The sequence below is a fragment of the Oncorhynchus nerka genome, linkage group LG6, assembly GCF_034236695.1.
Source record: "Oncorhynchus nerka isolate Pitt River linkage group LG6, Oner_Uvic_2.0, whole genome shotgun sequence".
NCBI classification, from domain to species: Eukaryota; Metazoa; Chordata; class Actinopteri; order Salmoniformes; family Salmonidae; genus Oncorhynchus; species Oncorhynchus nerka.
Window position 1 is genome coordinate 24,587,063 of NC_088401.1, and position 19,607 is coordinate 24,606,669.

The 19,607-nt window shown below is 41.6% G+C and overlaps 2 protein-coding genes across 8 annotated transcripts; one reads left to right on the forward strand and one right to left on the reverse strand.

Moving 5' to 3' along the window:
• Positions 1-448: 448 nt before the first annotated feature.
• mak (male germ cell-associated kinase) lies at positions 449-15,004 on the forward strand. 7 transcript variants are annotated; one of them, XM_029661115.2, is made up of 16 exons: positions 450-900; positions 2,707-3,023; positions 5,172-5,226; positions 5,492-5,613; positions 5,896-5,975; positions 7,061-7,193; positions 7,289-7,460; positions 7,806-7,973; positions 8,383-8,658; positions 10,491-10,696; positions 11,017-11,156; positions 11,322-11,459; positions 12,033-12,107; positions 12,653-12,772; positions 12,975-13,067; positions 14,000-15,004. In XM_029661115.2, the coding sequence occupies exons 2-16, from the start codon at positions 2,923-2,925 to the stop codon at positions 14,158-14,160; spliced, it is 2,040 nt and encodes a 679-aa protein (XP_029516975.1). In that variant the 5' UTR covers positions 450-900; positions 2,707-2,922; the 3' UTR covers positions 14,161-15,004. The 7 variants fall into 7 exon arrangements, with proteins under 7 accessions (XP_029516977.1, XP_029516975.1, XP_029516974.1 ...); XM_029661114.2 differs by lacking the exon at positions 5,896-5,975 and adding an exon at positions 6,501-6,583; XM_029661117.2 differs by lacking the exons at positions 5,896-5,975; positions 12,975-13,067 and adding an exon at positions 6,501-6,583 and having other exon boundaries at positions 449-900.
• A 50-nt stretch (positions 15,005-15,054) lies between these two features.
• tmem14ca (transmembrane protein 14Ca) lies at positions 15,055-17,107 on the reverse strand. The gene is made up of 5 exons (XM_029661121.2): positions 17,002-17,107; positions 16,346-16,418; positions 16,075-16,176; positions 15,401-15,488; positions 15,055-15,288 (listed from the first exon to the last, which is right to left on the reverse strand). Exons 2-5 carry the CDS (start codon positions 16,416-16,418, stop codon positions 15,228-15,230), a joined length of 324 nt encoding a protein of 107 aa, XP_029516981.1. The 5' UTR covers positions 17,002-17,107; the 3' UTR covers positions 15,055-15,227.
• Positions 17,108-19,607: the final 2,500 nt, after the last annotated feature.

Below are 19,607 nucleotides of genomic sequence, written 5' to 3' on the forward strand. Positions count from 1 at the left end.
TGCAGTAGCATCTTTCTAAAGCTCCAACGGTCACTGACGTCATGATTTGACCTCGTTTTTTCCCTAGTTCCCAGTTGTCATGAAAGCACCAATTGACCCACTGGAAACTCGAAAGAAAAGGAACTCCGACTGGGAAGAAATTGTTTTGAGCAGTCAATTCAATTCAAGGGCTTTATTGGCATGGGAAACATGTGTTAACATTGCCAAAGCAAGTGAGGTATCCAACTCGGAATTCCAATTCGGATATTCGGGCATCTTTCTAGAGGTCTGACCTGAAGATCACTGGCGTCATGATTTTACCTCGTTTTTTTCTCCAGAGTTCCAAGTTGTCTTGAAAATGCCGATATAAATTAAACAGCGTCTATGCGTGTAATTGTAAAACACGGCCTTCTATATTCTTATTAAAAATAATTCAAACGTCGGGAACGAACTACACTTTTGTGCGAAATGGCTGGCAAACACTTACCTGAGGGAACTGAAGGCGCAGAGATAAGCCTGAAAGGTTGCCTAGGTATGCTGCTCTGTGTGTGACATAATATGTAAAGAATAATAGCGCCATCTGGTGGCAGCGGGGCCATGGTGAGGACTATTTTACTGGTATTTGGTTGACTACTTGTGTACTGTGTGCCATGCTAACGCAAATATAGAAGCCTGTGGTTTCGTCGGCCCCTGGTTAGCCTTGGTGGTAGGCCTCGACTCTGAAGACACACTCAGGCACGCGACAATAAGTCCCACAAACCATTGCGTTTCCACCTGTCATCCTTGGTCTGTGTACGTTGCCAAGGAGAAGCGCCACACACCTTATCGGAACACTAAGGACGCCACTTGCATTTTATCTCAAGAAACTTCAGCGCTATCTACAAGCTCAGAAAACAGTGGGAGGAACAACACCCTAAAATGGTGAGTTCCGAGAAAATATTTTAAAAAGACAGGCAGCCAAGAAGAAACGTTTTGGCCAAGAAAGAGGGACAGTTGAGAGGACTGTTATTATGGGCATATGTCAACACATGTCCACACATGACAGAACATATAACGTTACTGTTGTGTAGGTTCATTCTAAGCCAAAAATAGGCCTGTATAATAGGCTATAATAATTAAGAGACAGAAGTTTGTCAAATATAATATTATTCAAGGCCTGAATATTCTTTAATCTTAGAAATGTGAAACACTTGGTATCAGCATAGCTTCAATTTAAGGTTAGGTTCTAATATAATTTGAGTTTTATTCATTTGAAATGCAAGGCATCTTGACATATTGGGCCTGTGTCCAATTTTATCATGTCAGTGACAGTAGTTTTTTACCCAGGAAATACTGTCTCCTAATTAAAAACTCTAATTCCATTGTGGTTGTTAGGTTATCCTAGCACTTTTGGTATCATAAAACGTGTGCATATTTCAGCTTCATCATCGACCTTCAGGAGCTTCTTAATGTCATGTGCCTTTAATACATCTTTGTAATTCCTCCTAAACCCCTCTCTAACAGATTACAATACTGCGAAAGCTTAGTGGACTCCAGCAATCTGTTACAGAGGCCCTTCCTTGCTCACCATTCCCTGCCTATTTTAGAGGCATATGGTTTTAAGAAAGGGAGTTTTGCTATAGACTGGAGCAAGCAATTAAAATCATAGAGAAGATAGAACATAATACTTTTATGCAGTTTTCTCTGTTTTCAGTTATTTTATAAAGTGATTTAGGGCAGACTTTTGTCTACTACAAGAAGAGTGCAAAGTATTTTCAAAATATTATTTTCATATTTGATGGAGAGTAGTCTCTTTCCTGTCTTGAAATTCAATTGAGTGGACCAGTCTTATTTAATCCTAGAGAATAATCTAATTCCGTGGCTTTGAATCAACTAGCCTAAATACAGACAGTATACACATATAGTGGTATTATTATTTACCCTAGATGTGCCCATTTTGTTGTTCAAATATGGCTGTTTAGAAAGCTGTTGGCGATATGACTATTCAAATTTCCACCAAATGGCTTCGTCAATCCTACATTGTCTAATTCAGATAAGAAATCTGGTTTGAGATGTCCATTTTAGTCTCCTTTATTGAACAAACTCTAGATTGAGGTAGACTTATATAGCCTCTCTGTCATTTTAGTCTTTTGATAATGGTTTGCTATATTTAGACTATATTGTATCGTCCCCTCAGAATATAACACAAAGCAACTGGGGTCATAGCCTACATGGGCAATGCTGTGTCTCTGTCGTAAGCATGACATGACATGTTTACCTTAAACAAACCTCTGTACTATAGCAGCCAACACTCTGATTACTGTTGCTGTGCCCCTTGAAATCCAATTGCCAGTCATGCAGGGTTGGGAGCTTGGGATAGAGTGAGTGCTGGTAAGTGAGCATGGTGGTGATGTAATGCCCTATTTATATCCCAGTAGACCTAATCACCGGCAGGCCACGCCTGGCCACGGATTTGTCATGTCCCTGGGTAGTGTGACGACGGCGTCAGCTCAGGCTCAAGCCCTGCTGTCACACACTTAATCCACCTCCTCAACCTCTTTCTCAAGAAGAGAGGACGTTCTCTACTTCTTTACTTTCATTTAACAGCCCTTTCATTGAGATATTTAGGACTATAATTTGGGAGCTTCCACTACTGAAAGTCCTATTTTGTCGTTGTCTTATGATTTCCTGTAGGCGACTGGTTACCTTAAAGTTGACAGTATTGTATTTTTTCCTGTGTTGTTGAAGATATGCCAGCATCAGGAAGGAGTGTAACATTTGGCTGACCTCCAGTGTGGCGATCAGGAGAGAGCAATGGTACCGTTCCTGTGTGACCTGTTGTGAATCCCACCAATGAAGAACATCACATATTGACATAGTGAGCAAGAAAGAGAGGACTGGTAGAACTATCATTTAGGAGAGAGAAGCACCCTGCAACTCCCCCAAGCTGATGATTCTGAGACAATGAATCGCTACACGCAGCTGAAGCAGTTGGGAGATGGCACTTATGGCAGCGTGCTGATGGGGAAAAGCAACGAGTCGGGAGAACTGGTGGCCATCAAGAGGTACGTATAGTCCTACACTGGTGGCCATCAACAGGTATGTATAGTCCTACACTGGTGGCCATCAACAGGTACATATAGTCCTACACTGGTGGCCATCAACAGGTACGTATAGTCCTACACTGGTGGCCATCAACAGGTACGTATAGTCCTACACTGGTGGCCATCAACAGGTACGTATAGTCCTACACTGGTGGCCATCAACAGGTACGTATAGTCCTACACTGGTGGCCATCAAGAGGTACGTATAGTCCTACACTGGTGGCCATCAACAGGTACATATAGTCCTACACTGGTGGCCATCAACAGGTACATATAGTCCTACACTGGTGGCCTTCAACAGGTACGTATAGTCCTACACTGGTGGCCATCAACAGGTACATATAGTCCTACACTGGTGGCCGTCAAGAGGTACGTATAGTCCTACACTGGTGGCCATCAACAGGTACGTATAGTCCTACACTGGTGGCCATCAACAGGTACGTGTGTATAGTACTAATAAACTAGTCAAGGGTCTGGGTCGTTTGTTTACTCACATGGCTTTGTTCTGAGAGGCTAAAGGTGTCAGTATGCTTCAGTTTGGCTTCAGCTAGGCGAAACCGAATGAGTGTGCTCACATACTCCCTTAAAAGACTTTCGCTTGAAAAACAAGAAAAAAGCAGCAATAGTACTGTTTGTCAATTTTGAAACGACATAGCCAGTATACACTTCCTTAAAATAGTCAGAATTAATCTAATATAACTCAAGAAATCTTTCATTAATTTTGACATTTTTGCAGAGGAGATCTTAGTCCTGTAACTTTACATTAGATGTATGGTGCAGTATTTCTCAATTCAAAAATGTGCATGAAAACGAGTCGTCTCTTGTTGAAAGACTTCATTGAAGAATCCTTACTGTTGACCTATCATTGACGAAGGGGTGTCGACTTTGGCTACCGACTTCGGCTTGCCTCGAGAAAAAATGTGTGCCCGAACATCTGAAAAACCCTTATACCGAAGTCCAAAACTAACAAAAACATCACAAAATGTCACAAACTCTTCCATACTGTTTCGGGAGGGAGGCATGCAGACTCCTTAAGTGTTCTCACAAGCGGCCATTTTGAAGCACATAAGTGCACTACCATCCTAAAATACACCTTCATGAGTCATGATGACTGAAACACCATGCCTGGCACAACGTAGTAACAAGGAAGTGTATATTCAGCCGACAGAAAGGGAAGGGTTAAGCATAGGGATCAATATTGGTTAAGTTCCGGATTAATGTTAGGCTTAAGGTTAGGTTTAAGGTAACCACACTCCGGAACCATACACAATTCTCTGGCTGTATAATGCCTAACTACAAACAAATCCGGCTGAAGTCTCACTTTAGGCTTCCCCATGACTAAGGCAAGCCAGCTTACAACTCTGCCTTTCATCATGGAGGGTAGGTTGAATAATGGATACGGGGGGGGGGGGGGGTGAACGCTTCGTTACCATGCAAAGTGATAGCCATGGTGACGGTGAAAGGAGTGAAAGTAGTCTGCAGTGTTGTGTTGCTGCGGAGAGAGGCATTGGCGGATGCACGGGAGGAGGAGGAGTGTGATATCTGCAGGTCCCAGTGTCCAGTTACATAATATCAGATGGGAGTGTCAGAATAAAGGTCCTCGACGGATTAGGTTGTACTAGAGTGTCAGTTATACCAAGTGGTGGACCTACTATCTACCAAGCATAGCAACATGTATTAGCTGACACGTAATGGACACCTCCAATGTTAATTGGGAATAAGGTTTAATTTCATGTACAGTACATCTGTAAATGACGCCCCGACGATGCACTAACGCCTTGTTTTACAGTCCTTTTTCAGTTAGTGTTTACCTAGCATTTATTGAAAAGATGTGGTCACTATATAGATAGATACACTTTTGGCACTTTAACTGAAAGAATTAGGCCTAATAATAATTAATATCTTAGCATTACAAATTTAGTAGTGGTGCTTGTAGAGATTACAAAGAAACTGAAATGTAAAGATTAGGATATTCTTATGTTATATATTAGTGTGGGATTTCTATGTAAATAGTGGGCTGCAGAGTAAATAATAAATATAGTATGTTCCTGTAGAGTGAGAAAATGGTATTGAAACTGTAAACACCATGTCGTTTGTCTCGTTTTACAGAATGAAGAGGAAGTTTTATTCGTGGGAAGAGTGCATGAATCTGAGAGAAGTAAAGGTAAAGATTGGTACACAACACATGATTAACAGAATGTTTTAGGTACATTTCATGTTTCATACAGGATGGTATCAGCACTAACTGGAAGTGCTTACAATTATCACTAACAACAATGACATCCGTGTCTTGCTTATGGAATTTAATGATTACATTTCAGTTGATATTTTATGATGATTATATTCTAGAGAATGTTTGTCACTATATTTCATTTAAAGACATAATCATACTTCATCATCTTGGTCCATCCCATGATGTATTTCCACAGTCCCTGAAGAAGCTGAATCATGCCAACGTGGTGAAGTTAAAGGAAGTCATCAGAGAAAACGACCACCTGTACTTTGTCTTTGAATACATGAAAGAAAATCTCTATCAGCTCATGAAGGACAGGTAAGGGCATTTCATTTCAAACGACAAAACCTTGAAACCCTGAAAATGGTTTAATAGATAATGCTTGTTGGGGAAGTAATTTATTTAAGAGTGGGAATCAACAGGATTGTGTTCATTTGGCACCAAACTGAAGAAAATAGAAAAAGCTGTATTTTTGTTTTCCGTTACAAAACGTTTAAAAATGTTTTTCATTCCGCGCCATTATGAACACAACCCAACATTTATTTGAAGTTTCATATAGAGTCTTATCAGTTGACAATTCTATCAATTCTTCATTTGCAGAAATAAATTGTTCCCTGAATCAGCGATCAGAAACATAAGCTTTCAGATATTACAAGGCCTATCATTTATCCATAAACATGGTAGGTCTCCCGCATACGAACCACTTGACTCTGTCCTCTGACACACCAAGGACAACTGGGGCTACAGAGGTCTCTGCTGTCACGGGCACTCCCATCATTCATAGAGTTGGCTATTGTCTGTAAACACTGACAAATATTTAGCCTTTCACACGCTAGCTAGCTAGCACCTGGCTGGCTGTCACCCTTGGTTAGACCTCCGTTGTCTTGCTGTTTCGGTGAACGGACATGTGGATACCTCACTTGTGCAACCCAGCGTTGAAAAGCACTTTAAACTTTGAGGTAAACAGGTTTCTAGTCCATCTGGCCTGTTAGAGAGTGAGTGACTTGGCAAGAGTTGTTCTTTTCTCACACCACGCTAACTCAGTCTGTGTTTGTCCAACACGGCCACAGTTTCCACTTGTCCTATGGGCTGCATGCATCCTGGGAGCTGTTTCCCTATCTCATCTCTCTCTCTTCTTATTTTGTCTCTTTTCTCCTCCCTCCTTTCTTTTTTTCCTCTTGTGTGCCTTTCCTTTGCGCTGCCAGGGAAAATAAGATGTTCACTGAGAATGAAATTAGGAACATCATGTTCCAAGTGCTGTCTGGTATGGCATTTGTGCACAAGCATGGTAAGATGCTTTGTCCTCCTGCTGCTCTTTTGTCTATTGTTTGCGTGACATTGCTTTTTGTAAATTAGCATACTACTCCATGTCGCAAAACCCCATATGATGCATATTAAAGGGATGGTTCACTCCATTGTCTTGGGATTAAAGGGATGGTTGGTTCAAAGTTAGTCTGATATTTTCCTCAAAAGTGGTCTCAAGTCAAGCAAATTCCTTATTGTATGCTTGTTGTGTGTAGATCCCAGTATATTAGAATCCATCTATAGATGTCAATCCCAAATAAATGTACTGAACTATCAATTTAAAGCCATTTGAATCTATTTTGACTGAATGATTCATGTAAAACTAAAATCCATAACAGTAATCAAGTATGAAATGTGGTCTTCACCTAAACACTCCATGGTCAATATAAATATTTAAAACGTCCTTCTGGATGACCTGTGAAGAGGTTGAGCTGAGTGTTCTCCGTGACCCCTTGCATAGGATTCTTCCACCGGGATATGAAACCTGAAAACCTGCTCTGCATGGGCCCAGAGCTAGTCAAGATAGCCGACTTTGGATTGGCCAGAGAGATCCGCTCCCGCCCCCCATACACGGACTACGTGTCCACAAGATGGTGAGGTACCCTCCATAGTCGGGACTTTTGGTCCCCTCTTATTTTAAACAATGCATAACGAATTTGAAATAACGCTGCGTTGTCGTCGTGTCCAGGTATCGCGCCCCAGAGGTGCTGCTCAGGTCGTCCATCTACAGCTCTCCCATAGACATGTGGGCAGTGGGCTGCATCATGGCTGAGCTCTACACACTTAGGCCTCTATTCCCCGGGAACAGCGAGGTGGACGAGATCTTCAAGATCTGCCAGGTTCTGGGGACAGTCAAGAAAGTAAGAGAGGGAAGAGCAACCAATCCTCTGTCTACAGAGAGATATAGTACTGGTGTGTTATAGTTTAAATGATGGCCTGGTGAAAATGTGTGTGTTGGAAGTAATCCAGTAAACTAGCTATTCATGCTCATTTAAACTGATTAGAATAATACTGTTTTCTATTGACATTTGTGTAATGGAATCTGTTTCTAATCCAAATCTATTACAATTAGCTCTAATGGGTTTGAATACTTGACATACTGTATTGCTTCCAATATACACAGATATTTTGAAGCATTGAGAGAGTTAATGAAACGTCATACAGTATTATTTCTCTAAATTAACTTTCCTCTCCTGTTCTACCAGTCTGACTGGCCAGAGGGATACCAGCTGGCCTCGGCCATGAACTTCCGCTTCCCTCAGTGTGTGCCCACCCACCTGAAGACCCTCATCCCCAACGCCAGCACAGAGGCCATCACCCTGATGAAGGACCTGCTCATGTGGGACCCTAAGAAAAGACCCACGGCCGTGCAGGTATTCAGTCATCACAGTGCTGTAGCCTGCTCCCAGATCTGTTTCAACTCCTATATGTAACTGATGGGGCATGATAAAAACTCATTCCTTAGCTTGAAATGTCTCTCCACGCCACCGAATTTCTAGCTATTTGGTGGCATAGCTGGCTAAGATGTTCCAGTGTCTGTGTTAGCTGGTGAGGGGGGAAGAGGTACGGTTAAGCAGCACCGTAATGCCTGTTACATAGTCGTTGGCTAGGTGTGCAGTGAGTCATGCCCACTAAGACTGATTACCCCAAGAGCCTCATGGGGCTCTTCTGTGTGCTGCTTACGCAATGCCTGTTTATGGCTGGTCAACATATGTCCTTTATGTTCTGGAGTCATTAATGATAAGTAATTCATCCTATTCATATCCCCATTCTGTGTTCTAGGCTCTGCGGTACCCTTACTTCCAGGTGGGTCAGGTGTTGGGGCCTCGGCCCGGGAGTGAGATACGCAAGGCCACGGTGAGGACTCAATCCCGAGGCTCATCAGAGCCCAAAGGTGAGCTGCAGTCCTCTTCAGGAGACTCCTCTGCCCGGACGTCTCAGGGCAACCACCCCAAAGCTTCCAGCAGACACCACCAGGCCCCCCAACAGCCCCTCGAGCAGACAGACCATCAGATTGACCAGACATCTCCACATGACCAAGTCATTAACTCCAACACGGTGGGTGGCAGGACTGTGTCCATACAAAGAGATCTGAGGAAACATGGAATAGCTGCTAAACATGTTAAAAACAGTAGCAGTTATATAACAATTGTAACATTATTATGCAGTCCCCCCTTGAAATCAAACTCAGAGACATCTGGGTATCTATTTGGACTTTGACATACACAGTTGAAGTCGGAAGTTTGCATACACTTAGGTTGGAGTCATTAAAACTAGTTTTTCAACCACTCCACAAATGTATTGTTAAACAAACTATAGTTTTGGCAAGTCGGTTAGGACATCTACTTTGTGCATGACACAAGTCATTTTCCCAACAATTGTTTCCAGACAGATTATTTAACTTACAATTCACTGCATCACAATTCCAGTTTAGATACACTAAGTTGACTGTGCCTTTAAACAGCTTGTAAAATTCCCGAAATGATGTCATGGCTTTAGAAGCTTCTGATAGACTAATTGACATAATTTGAGTCAATTGGAGGTGTTCCTGTGGATGTATTTCAAGGCCTACCTTCAAACTCAGTGCCTCTTTGCTTGACATCATGGGGAAATCAAAAGAAACCAGCCAAGACCTCAGAAAAACAAATGTAGACCTCCACAAGTCTGGTTCATCCTTGGGAGCAATTTCCAAATGCCTAAAGGTACCACGTTCATCTGTACAAACAATAATACGTAAGTATAAACACCATGGGACCATGCGGCCGTCATACCGCTCAGGAAGGAGACGCGTTCTGTCTCCTAGAGATGAACGTACTTTGGTGCGAAAAGTGCAAATCAATCCCAGAACAACAGCAAAGGACCTTGTGAAGATGCTGGAGGAAACAGGTACAAAAGTATCTATATCCACAGTAAAACGAGTAACATAACCTGAAAGGCCGCTCAGCAAGGAAGAAGCCACTGCTCCAAAACCACAATAAAAATAGCCAGACTCCGGTTTGCAACTGCACATGGGGACAAAGATTGTACTTTTTGGAGAAATGTCCTCTGGTCTGATGAAACACAAATTAAGTGTTTGACCATAATGACCATTGTTATGTTTGGAGGGAAAATGGGGAGGCTTGCAAGCCGAAGAACACCATCCCAACCGTGAAGGACGGGGGTGGCAGCATCATGTTGTGGGGATGCTTTGCTGCAGGAGGGACTGATGCACTACACAAAATAGATGGCATCATGAGGGAGGAAAATTATGTGGATATATTGAAGCAACATCTCAAGACATCAGTCAGGATGTTAAAGCTTGGTTGCAAATGAGTCTTCCAAATGGACAATGACCCCAAGCATACTTCCAAAGTTGTGGCAAAATGGCTGAAGGACAACAAAGTCAGGGTATTGGAGTGGCCATCACAAAGCCTTAACCTCAATCCCATAGAAAATGTGTGGGCAGAACTGAAAAAGCAGGTGCGAGCAAGGAGGCCTAGAAACCTGACTCAGTTACACCAGCTCTGTCAGGAGGAATGGGCCAAAAATCACCCAACTTATCATGGGAGGCTTGTGGAAGGCTTCCCAAAATGTTTGACCCAAGTTAAACAATTTAAAGGCAATGCTATCAAATACTAATTGAGTGCATGTAAACTTCTGACCCACTGGGAATGTGATGAAAGAAATAAAAGCTGAAATAAATCATTCTCTCTACTTTTATTCTGACATTTCACATTCTTAAAATAAAGTGGTGTTTCTAACTGACCTAAGACAGGGCATTTGTACTATGATTAAATGTCAGTAATTGTGAAAAACTGAGTTTAAATGTATTTGGCTAAGGTGTATGTAAACTTCCGACTTCAACTGTAACTGAATGACTTATGTCCTATGAAATGTATTGCGTTTGGCAGAAGCCATCTGTCGTGGTGGGGACTGGGAGTGAGAACAATGCAGCGGTGGGTGTGAAGAGCGGGCGGAGGCGCTGGGGCCAGACAGTGGTAAAGGCAACAGAGAGCTGGGATGAGTCAGAACCTTCTGAGACCTCTGTGTCCCACTCCAAGAAACCCAGCCTTGGATCAGAGGAGGAGAAGGGCCCTAAGGACCATAGTAATGCGCAGTAAGATCAATGATTATATTACAGCAGGGGACCATTCTCCCCTTCCTCCCTGCATAGATGTCTCCTTGTATTGATTTACCTGTAACCTTATGTTTACATTTCATGTATTATGGCACAAACCAATTACCTTTCTGTGACGACCGTTATACTATTTGTGCAAACGATGAGAAAGAAAAGTGGCCTTTACAGTTAGCTACCCTGTTATAGGTTGATTTACCTGTAGGAGGTTCATATTCAATCTAACTGAACTATTTCATTGGCTGAGATGAATCATCTGAGTTGTTCCTACTGTTTGATTTTCTGCCTTTCTTATCTATCAGATCCAAAGAGCAAAAACCGATATACTCCTTCAGCACTGTTACTAAGTTACCAAGCAATATTAAGAAGGGCCAAATGGACTCCAGTCTCCCGGGCTCCTCAGCAAGACAACATTACCTTAGTCAATCAAGATATCTGCCTGGTAAGACCAACTGAAAATGTGCTTATTTGTTTGTTTGTTTTAAACAAGAAGAATGTGAGATAAGCAAGTCATTTGTAGGAGGTATATTTTCTCATGTATCAACTGGTCCTCTTATGTCAGTTTCAGCCATCCACATTTTCAGACCCAGCTCTTCTTTCCTTACAGGGTTGATCGGCAAGAACTCTGTTGACAAGGAGCCCAGTGGGCCGACACTCCGAGATCTGTGGGACAACTCCACCAATGTCAACAGTAAACCCCTCGGCCCCATTGGACCTGGTTTGTCCGTCACCAGAGTCAACGCAGGTAACCCTTTGTCGCTTTATATTACATGCTTGCCCTCCTACTCTTATGCCCCCATATCACAAAGGGCCTACACGTCATATGCTTTAGTTCTACAATGCTCATTTCCTGATTCACCCTGATCTTTTAGTGTTGGCTCGGTACAAAAAAGGCAACTGTTTGGAGTATGCTACTGTGCTTAAGCGTCTGGGCCACTTTGGAGACGGGAGCCTCCATTATTCATTTGTCATGTAGACAGACACACAATATGTGCCTCTGTGCTCTCTCTGCCCCCCACTTTCCTTATTCATGAGATTAGAGGATTATTAAGACAGTTGCTTAGGATCAAGTGTCTCCAAGCCCACCCTCCCACCCTGCATCTTGAGTTTATGGACTGGATGGCCCAATTTCTCACAGAAATCTACAGTAGCCTTCCTCATCTTCGTCTCTATTTCTGACTTATATTTCACTGTGCTTCTCTAATGACTCGATAAATTGTTGCATCATTTCACCAATTTCTCTCCTTTCCGCTCGCTCTTTTCCCTCTGCTTTCATGTGTGTATTGTCTTATCCCCCTGTCATTAACTGTGGGAGCAGAAGACACTGATAACCCTTCTGATAAATCTACGGATAAATCTGTTCTAAAAGAAAGAATACCTGATTCAGCTAAAGGTACTTTACTTGTAAAGGCTTTTAGAATTGAATGTTCATGTCTTTGTATGTTCATGGATTCCTGCTGTTGACCTCTGCTGACCTCTAGCTAAGATCTGTAGTAAAAAATTAATTGAAGTGGTTTATTATTAAGTATAATCATTAGCAATAATGCCCAATTTTCATAAACATTTAGTAACATGTTGTTACGTATCTGCTTTATGGTGGATATACTAAAGTGAAATAAGTGTTTCTGCTTATGCAACCATTTTCCTAATACTGTGGGTGTGGGTTAACATGTTGATGAGCCCAGCCAATTATGACACAGCAGGAGAGGGAGCCCAAACACACAGTGCTACACGAGAACCACGCTCCAGATTACTAAATAGATTAAGGTTGCTGGAACCATGGTCATTTTTATGACCGAACTCTAAATAACAAATGAACTGCTGCTAAAGATGTACAAGTGAAGCGTTATTTGTTATGAATAAAGTTTGTCTGTATTAAATCATTGTTATGAATAACATATGTCAACATTTAAATCAATTCGTTTTTTTGTCTTTCAGGAAACTTTGTCAGTACAAAGTACAATCTGTCTGGAGGTTATGTTCCCTCCTTTCAGAAGAAAGAGGTTGGCTCTGTGGGTCAAAGGATCCAGCTTGCTCCTCTTGCCGGCCAGCACACAAGTAAGATCCTATAGTTACCATTTTAATTGGCACAAAAATGCTCTGGTCTTTGGACTAAATGGCACAGCAGACACAGATAAGGCCACTTGGAAGGGATTTATACCATTACATGCTTTCTCTTTTTCTGACATTTCGTCATTCTTTACTCATTTTCTATTATTATTATTATTGCATTAAACTCATCTCTTGCTGTCCCTCTCAGTTGATCTTGCTACTCCTGATAACAAAAATGTCAAACCAAAACCTTCAAAGACAAAGTCCACTTCCACCACGCCCATGAGTGAAAACACTGAAGGTAATGCAGTGTTTCAGTCCCAGGCTAATAATATCAAATACGCCACTTAGCAGAGGCTTTTATCCAGAGCAAATTATACTACAATGAGTGCATACAGTTTATGTGTATGTATGCGATCCCTCTGGGAATTGAACCCACTACCTTGGTGTTGTTACCATCACGCTCTTAATACCGACCCACACAGGTACTGATGTAGGTGCCATTTGAAGTCTATTTATTTATAGCAATCATCTGTTAGTCAATAGCCTGCCCTTAAACCTGATAAGAAGCCTGTGATTCTTTGTTAGGCCACAGTTGGAAAGGGAGCCCGAATACGCACCGTGAACCGGGGATCTGCATTGCTAAAGATCTGAAGCACTTAATCAACATTTACATTAATCTACATTACATTAGCTAGAGCCATTTTGATGCATTGTTATGAGCACTTATTGGGCTCAAAGTGACCAGATGGTCTCCCAGGGATATCTGTCTCAAGTAGACAAGGGAGACGGTTACATTGAGGCTGGGGTAGACACGCTGTATCCCTGTCCAGAAACAACCCCCTCATACCAGTAGACACTATATCCCTGTCCAGAAACAACTCCCTCATACCAGTAGACACTATATCCCTGTCCAGAAACAACTCCCTCATACCAGTAGACACTATATCTCTGTTCAGAAACAACCTCCTCATGCCAGGGCACTTGCCTAGATCTGAAAGGATTGGACAGGTATAAAAAATATCTGTTGCTCCACCTTGCCAACTGATAAATTGCATAGAATATTGCATATACCTGCACAATACTCTGATCTACACACGTGCCTATATGGGTGGTAGGGGTGTTGTTTCAGGATTGTACCTGGGTGTCTGTTAATAGAGGAAGTCCTGTAAATATGGAATAGTAAATTCAGCACATGGAGGTGTCACTCACTCAGATCTTTTTTCTTTTCAGATTACGACGGCTGGAAAAGGAGGGCGGACAAGCCTCAAATGAAAGGCCAGGACTACTCTGCCCTGGGGAAAACCTCTGGCAACCTTCTGACTAGAGGTCCACCTGTACAGCCAGTCCATGGGAGGGTAGACTGGGCATCCAAGTATGGAGGCAATCGGTAGTGCATCAAGAGATGCTATTAAACCAACTCACAGGTTTAGCCAGTCTTTGCGCTAAGGAAAACCTTTTGTTGCTCTGCTCTGAATTTTACTACCCTCGGTGAATGTACTTCTGAAAGACCTCAATACATTATTACAACTAAGTAGCACATGTACTGGGATGTTCAAGGAGATATATGTTTGTTTTATACTGGCATCATTGGGTAATGTATGAAGGAAAGACATACGCCAGGAGGCCTGATCCCTGTACCTTCAACAGAAGACCCGGCGTCATCTATCGCAGTGTTTTCCAACTCCAGTCCTTCAGTAACCTCAACAGTACATACTGTCGTTGTAGCCCCGGACAAACATACCTGATTCAACTTGAATCAGGTGTGCTAGTCTTGGGCCACAACAAATATGTACTTGAGGACCAGAGTTGGGAAACACTGATCTACTGTATGGTAATTGATGATAGACTGGCTGATAGGGATACTTTAGAGCTGCTCTAAAGATAACCATGTATCAAAACCCATTGGGTGTTGTCTGGATGGAGTCTGATGCTGAAAAATGACATTCGTCTTACAATCGGTTTTATGATATGATTAGAACCAATAATGGTGGATTTTGTATTTTAGATTTTTATAATGTTATATTGTTTCTATTTTTTAACATTTGTTTACATTACTCAACTCCAATGAAATTATACAAGGAAATGTTTCCTATCACTCATTGTAATCTCTTGAATAGCCACTTACTGTATCAGTGGCTAAAGAAGTGTTGACTTCAGTTATGTATTATGACAATCCACGCTTAAGATGCAGCTATTAAACACTGGCCATTTTTTAAAACCTTTTACACAACTTAACGGTTCATTCATGTAATGACAATCTGTGTAACAATATGAACAAAAACACATGCCATCCTTGTAATTTTATAAACAAGATCAAATCAGTGTTCAATTATACATTTTTACAAAATAACATTCACATATGTCTGATGACCGGTTGTGCCTGAATAATACAAGACAATGGAAAAGAAAGAGGATAATGATTTTTACATCAGTGTCTGAAAGTGTTCACATCAGTGTATTATGACTCCTGGGGCTTCTGCAGCAGCATTCCAACACTGAGCTTTCCCACCATAAGGATACTAGAGAAAGTAGAGAAAATAAACGTTAAGTGCTGTAAGATCATGTACTGTATCATCTACATGCATACCTATGACCTATTCCTGAAATGAAGGAGTTGGTCATCTCAGCTACCTTGCTGCTGCCATCATTCCAGCAGGCATAATCTTCCTGGAGCCGTAGAATCTCTTTCCCATCACACCTGCCAGGGCTCCTGATGTGACTGTGATACAGGGGGAAATGACTCTCAGTACAGTATAGTAGGCCTATTGTAGACATACTCAATAGGGGACCATCATGCTCTCCCAGAAGCTTGGCTGGTGCGTAAAACCCGCAAATTCAGACAAACCAAATGTGTAATGGGTCCACACTCAAAAAGATGTTGCACGTCTGTGTATGCTATCCCCGACGCAGTGAAAATTACAATTGAAAAGTGAAGTAAGCTTTATGTAACATCTTTTTGAGTGAGGAACCATTACATCTTTTGTCTATTGTAAACCTAATCATCATGAGTATCTAGTTAGCGGTGATCAAATGAGGTCTGGGCGATGGGAGGCCTGTTGCAAGTGTAACCGATGTGAAATGGCTAGCTAGTTAGCGTGTTTCAGTCGGTGACGTCACTCGTTCTGAGACCTGAAGTAGTTGTTCCCTTTGCTATGCAAGGGTCATGGCTTTTGTGGCGCGATGGGTAACTGTTGTCGGTGTGTGCAGAGGGTCCCTGATTCGGGGCGAGGAGAGGGAAGGAAGCTATACTGTTACATGAATGTGAAAGCATGCTTGTGTAAGGGCCAACACCTAAGTTCACCAACCTAGTGACACCCAAATATTTTTGGGATCTTGTGATATCTGGTAGGCACCAACCCCAGCTAGGCCCCCAAATAGAAGACCTGCTGCCAAAGAGGGGACACTGCCTGGAGACACAAAAATAAGTACAGGGTGAGTGGTAACTTGGTTACCAGTTCATTATCAAGTATGGGCAAGCACAAGAGTAGAAATATGATAGAATAAATTAAACTCACCTGTAAATGGCTGCATAACTATATAATTGAGTAAACCCGGATGGCACAATAATAAACTTACCTGCTTTGACATAGCCCATCGCTCCCCCGGATGCAATGAGGGCTGCATACCCATATCCAGCCCAATCAGTCATCTAGATTAGGACACATAACGAAGTAATGAGGGAGAACGTTACTATCGCCATTCCCCACACACCCACTGCAGAACAATTGGCAGTGGGCACGTGCAGACGATACAAATGTAGCAAATTAGTAATAGAAGATTAAACGATCATTTTTTTGCGCTGTGCCTGTCATTTTTTTTTACATAGTTGCAAAACACAAATGACTGTACATACAGTATGAATGTGGTAAAAAAAAAAAAAAGTGGGCAAATAAATGGGATCTGCAGCTAAACTGTTCTTCCATACAATAGCCTATCCTAGTTTAAATGAATTCCTCAGGGGAACACCGTGGTTCATTTCCCCAACGTTGATCACTTTCTTCGGTACATTTTGTGTGTCGGTTGGGTAACTAGTAGGCTAAGCCAGTCCCACAAGAGTAAGTCAGAGCAACATAACCTAGCATCAATGTTACGAGAGCAGTATACCACAGTAGCCTACATGCATACTAGAAACTCGACTAGCATGTATGTTTGCTACCGACATTAATGTATATGCAGATACGTTATCAAACTCTGAAAACATTTGGATACTAAAACACTCGTTTGTGTACAACCTTGCTGCTTTCGATACGTCCTTTACCGCTGCTTCGTAGTGACAACCGAGCCACCAATGATGGCGCACACACAACGTAAATCGTAGCAATGACGCATTGCCAAATAACTGATGGGAAGTGAAGTTTTTCTCAACATGGCAGCCAGTATACCATCAGCTGTCTGGCACACAACTAGAACTCGTAATCCCATTTAACCAAACCCAAAACGTTTTAAAAGTGACAACATAGAGAATTATAGAAGTCTCTGGTTGCCAAAAGGCCGATTTAGCATGGGCAGCGCCATTGAAGGCATCCACCATGCTTCCGCCATTTTAAAGTAGTCAAAGTAATCAACTGGGTGAAGATTCCTGTGGGTTGTAGCCTCAATAGAGCTGCCCATGCTGTCACAGCCGCTATAATGGCACAGATATAAAGATGATGCTGCGTTCACATGCTAGTCAGAACTAGGAAACGCTGAAATCTACAACTTGCAAACTGGTTGTAGTTATACACGTGCCACGTCAAGTGGATAGCAAGTCGAACATTTCTGAGTCCCGACTAGCATGTGAACGTAGCATAAGTCCTCTTCTATCTCTATGACTGACACCCTTTCAAAATGGGAGCGTTTTAGTTGTAAAGGCTAAAGCAACCGATGGTAGATGAATGTGGAGGAGTGAAGTCGGGGGAGGTTTTCCAACAGCAAGGCTCAGATCCAACATGGCAGTGTTGCCATTGTTGATAAAGGTTTTTTATTTATAATGTCGAAATAAACATGTCTCCAACCCCAATATCACACACTCACAAACTGAAATCAAACAAGATGTGTGTGCATTGTGCAATCAATTAGTGAGAGAGCCTCAAACATCACATTCATTTCTAGGCCTACATTTATGAAAAGTAATACATTCATTAAATGGCATTGTTAAATACAAGTGGTGGGCCTAATGTGTCACAATACATTCACTGAAAATAAGGTTCCACATATATCTTTACTATCAGTTGTTTTTCATCAATTAATTACAGTGACTTTTAACAGAGCTCGTGTGACTTTAATGCTATTGGGCGCATTCCGGCAGATCACTTTTGTCAAGTCGGTGAAATTGGTCGGACTACTGCATTTGCGCCCACCCATAGTGAAGAGAGAGAAATGTGCCGTTTTATAATGCTATTCTACACATTTTGTCATAAGGCTAAGAGAAAATGTTGCAGTTTAAAAGAAAATTTCCTGCAATTCTACACTTTTTGCCATGGGGCAGGTATTTGTTGTTGTTTGTGGTTTTATAGTTCATCTCTTGCTTTTGTTCATATTTTGCCATTAGGCTGATAAAACATTTTGCCGTTTCAAAGCAAATTTCCTGCTATTCTAAATATTTTCCCATGAGGTTGAGAGACAATTTTGCAGTTTTAAAGCAAATTTCCTGCAATTCCACACATTTTGCTGTCATATGCTATCTGGGAACACTGCGTGCCCCTTCGGTAATCCGGCCCTGGTCAGTCACCACCTTTCAAAGTGTGTTGCTTTATGGGGATAAAAATAGTCCGATTTGCATCTACTGCAAGTTTCTGCAGTTGCTCTTCAATGACATCCTGCAGCCATTGCCTGCATTGTGGGAGGCTTTATTGTCAACAAATCATTTTTATTGTATTTTTATCTCACACGAACATGACCAAAGACATGATTGAAACATGAACCAACTTTGCTGTGAATCATGAAGTGGATACATAAGGCCTAATACTGACAAGAATATCCTCTGTCAGAGATACGGCCAATATGAGTTGAATTTGAGTGTTTGTAAGGTGTTTTAGATTGACATATTTTCAGAATGGAGCACTATAGCCAACTAGATCTTCTGCCAAAACAGAATAGGTCTATCAAGTACCTAAGTAAGTGAAATATGTAATAACTGTCCAGGTGAATTGACTACATTTTAGTTTGGGAGTGATATGGTCCCTTTAAATTGTATAATTTCAGCCACAAGATGGCGCAAGAGGATCAATTAAGATTTATGCCTGTTGACGTCTGTGTCCAGATTGGGCCAAATCTGAGATGATTATCATTATGAAGGATTTTAGGTTGAGATCAAAGGGTTCATTTGAAAGAATAGTGTGTTCGATTCCAGTATAACGCATAAATCACTCTTATAGGTTATTGATATAACATAAAGTTAATTTTGGCATATAGATAAAAAAATAAAAAATGTATTATCCGTGCAGTGATATGAAAACTCATGTTGCGAACTGTACTGCACAGACCTGGTAGGCTTTTGGCTTACTATTTCTTCCTGTATTTCCATTTGAGTACATTTGGTTTCAATTACAGTTGAATTTGAAACTTTTTTGCCTTTCTGCAGCGCTTTTCTTTCTTTTAGAACTTGATGGCGCCAGACCACAGTTTATTCTTCTGGGGATCATAATTTGAAAACCAACGATTGTTTCATCACTTGAAACGCATAGGGTAGGCCTACACAACCAGAAATCCAGAATGCATAACATTATGTGAGAGGCCTCTCTATAGATTTGCGGAGGAATATAATATAGGCAAATTCTGTGTAAATGATGTTTTACTCCTGGATAATGGTAAATACCTTGCAGCGGGGTGATTTTATAGTGCTTCAAACCATTAGATA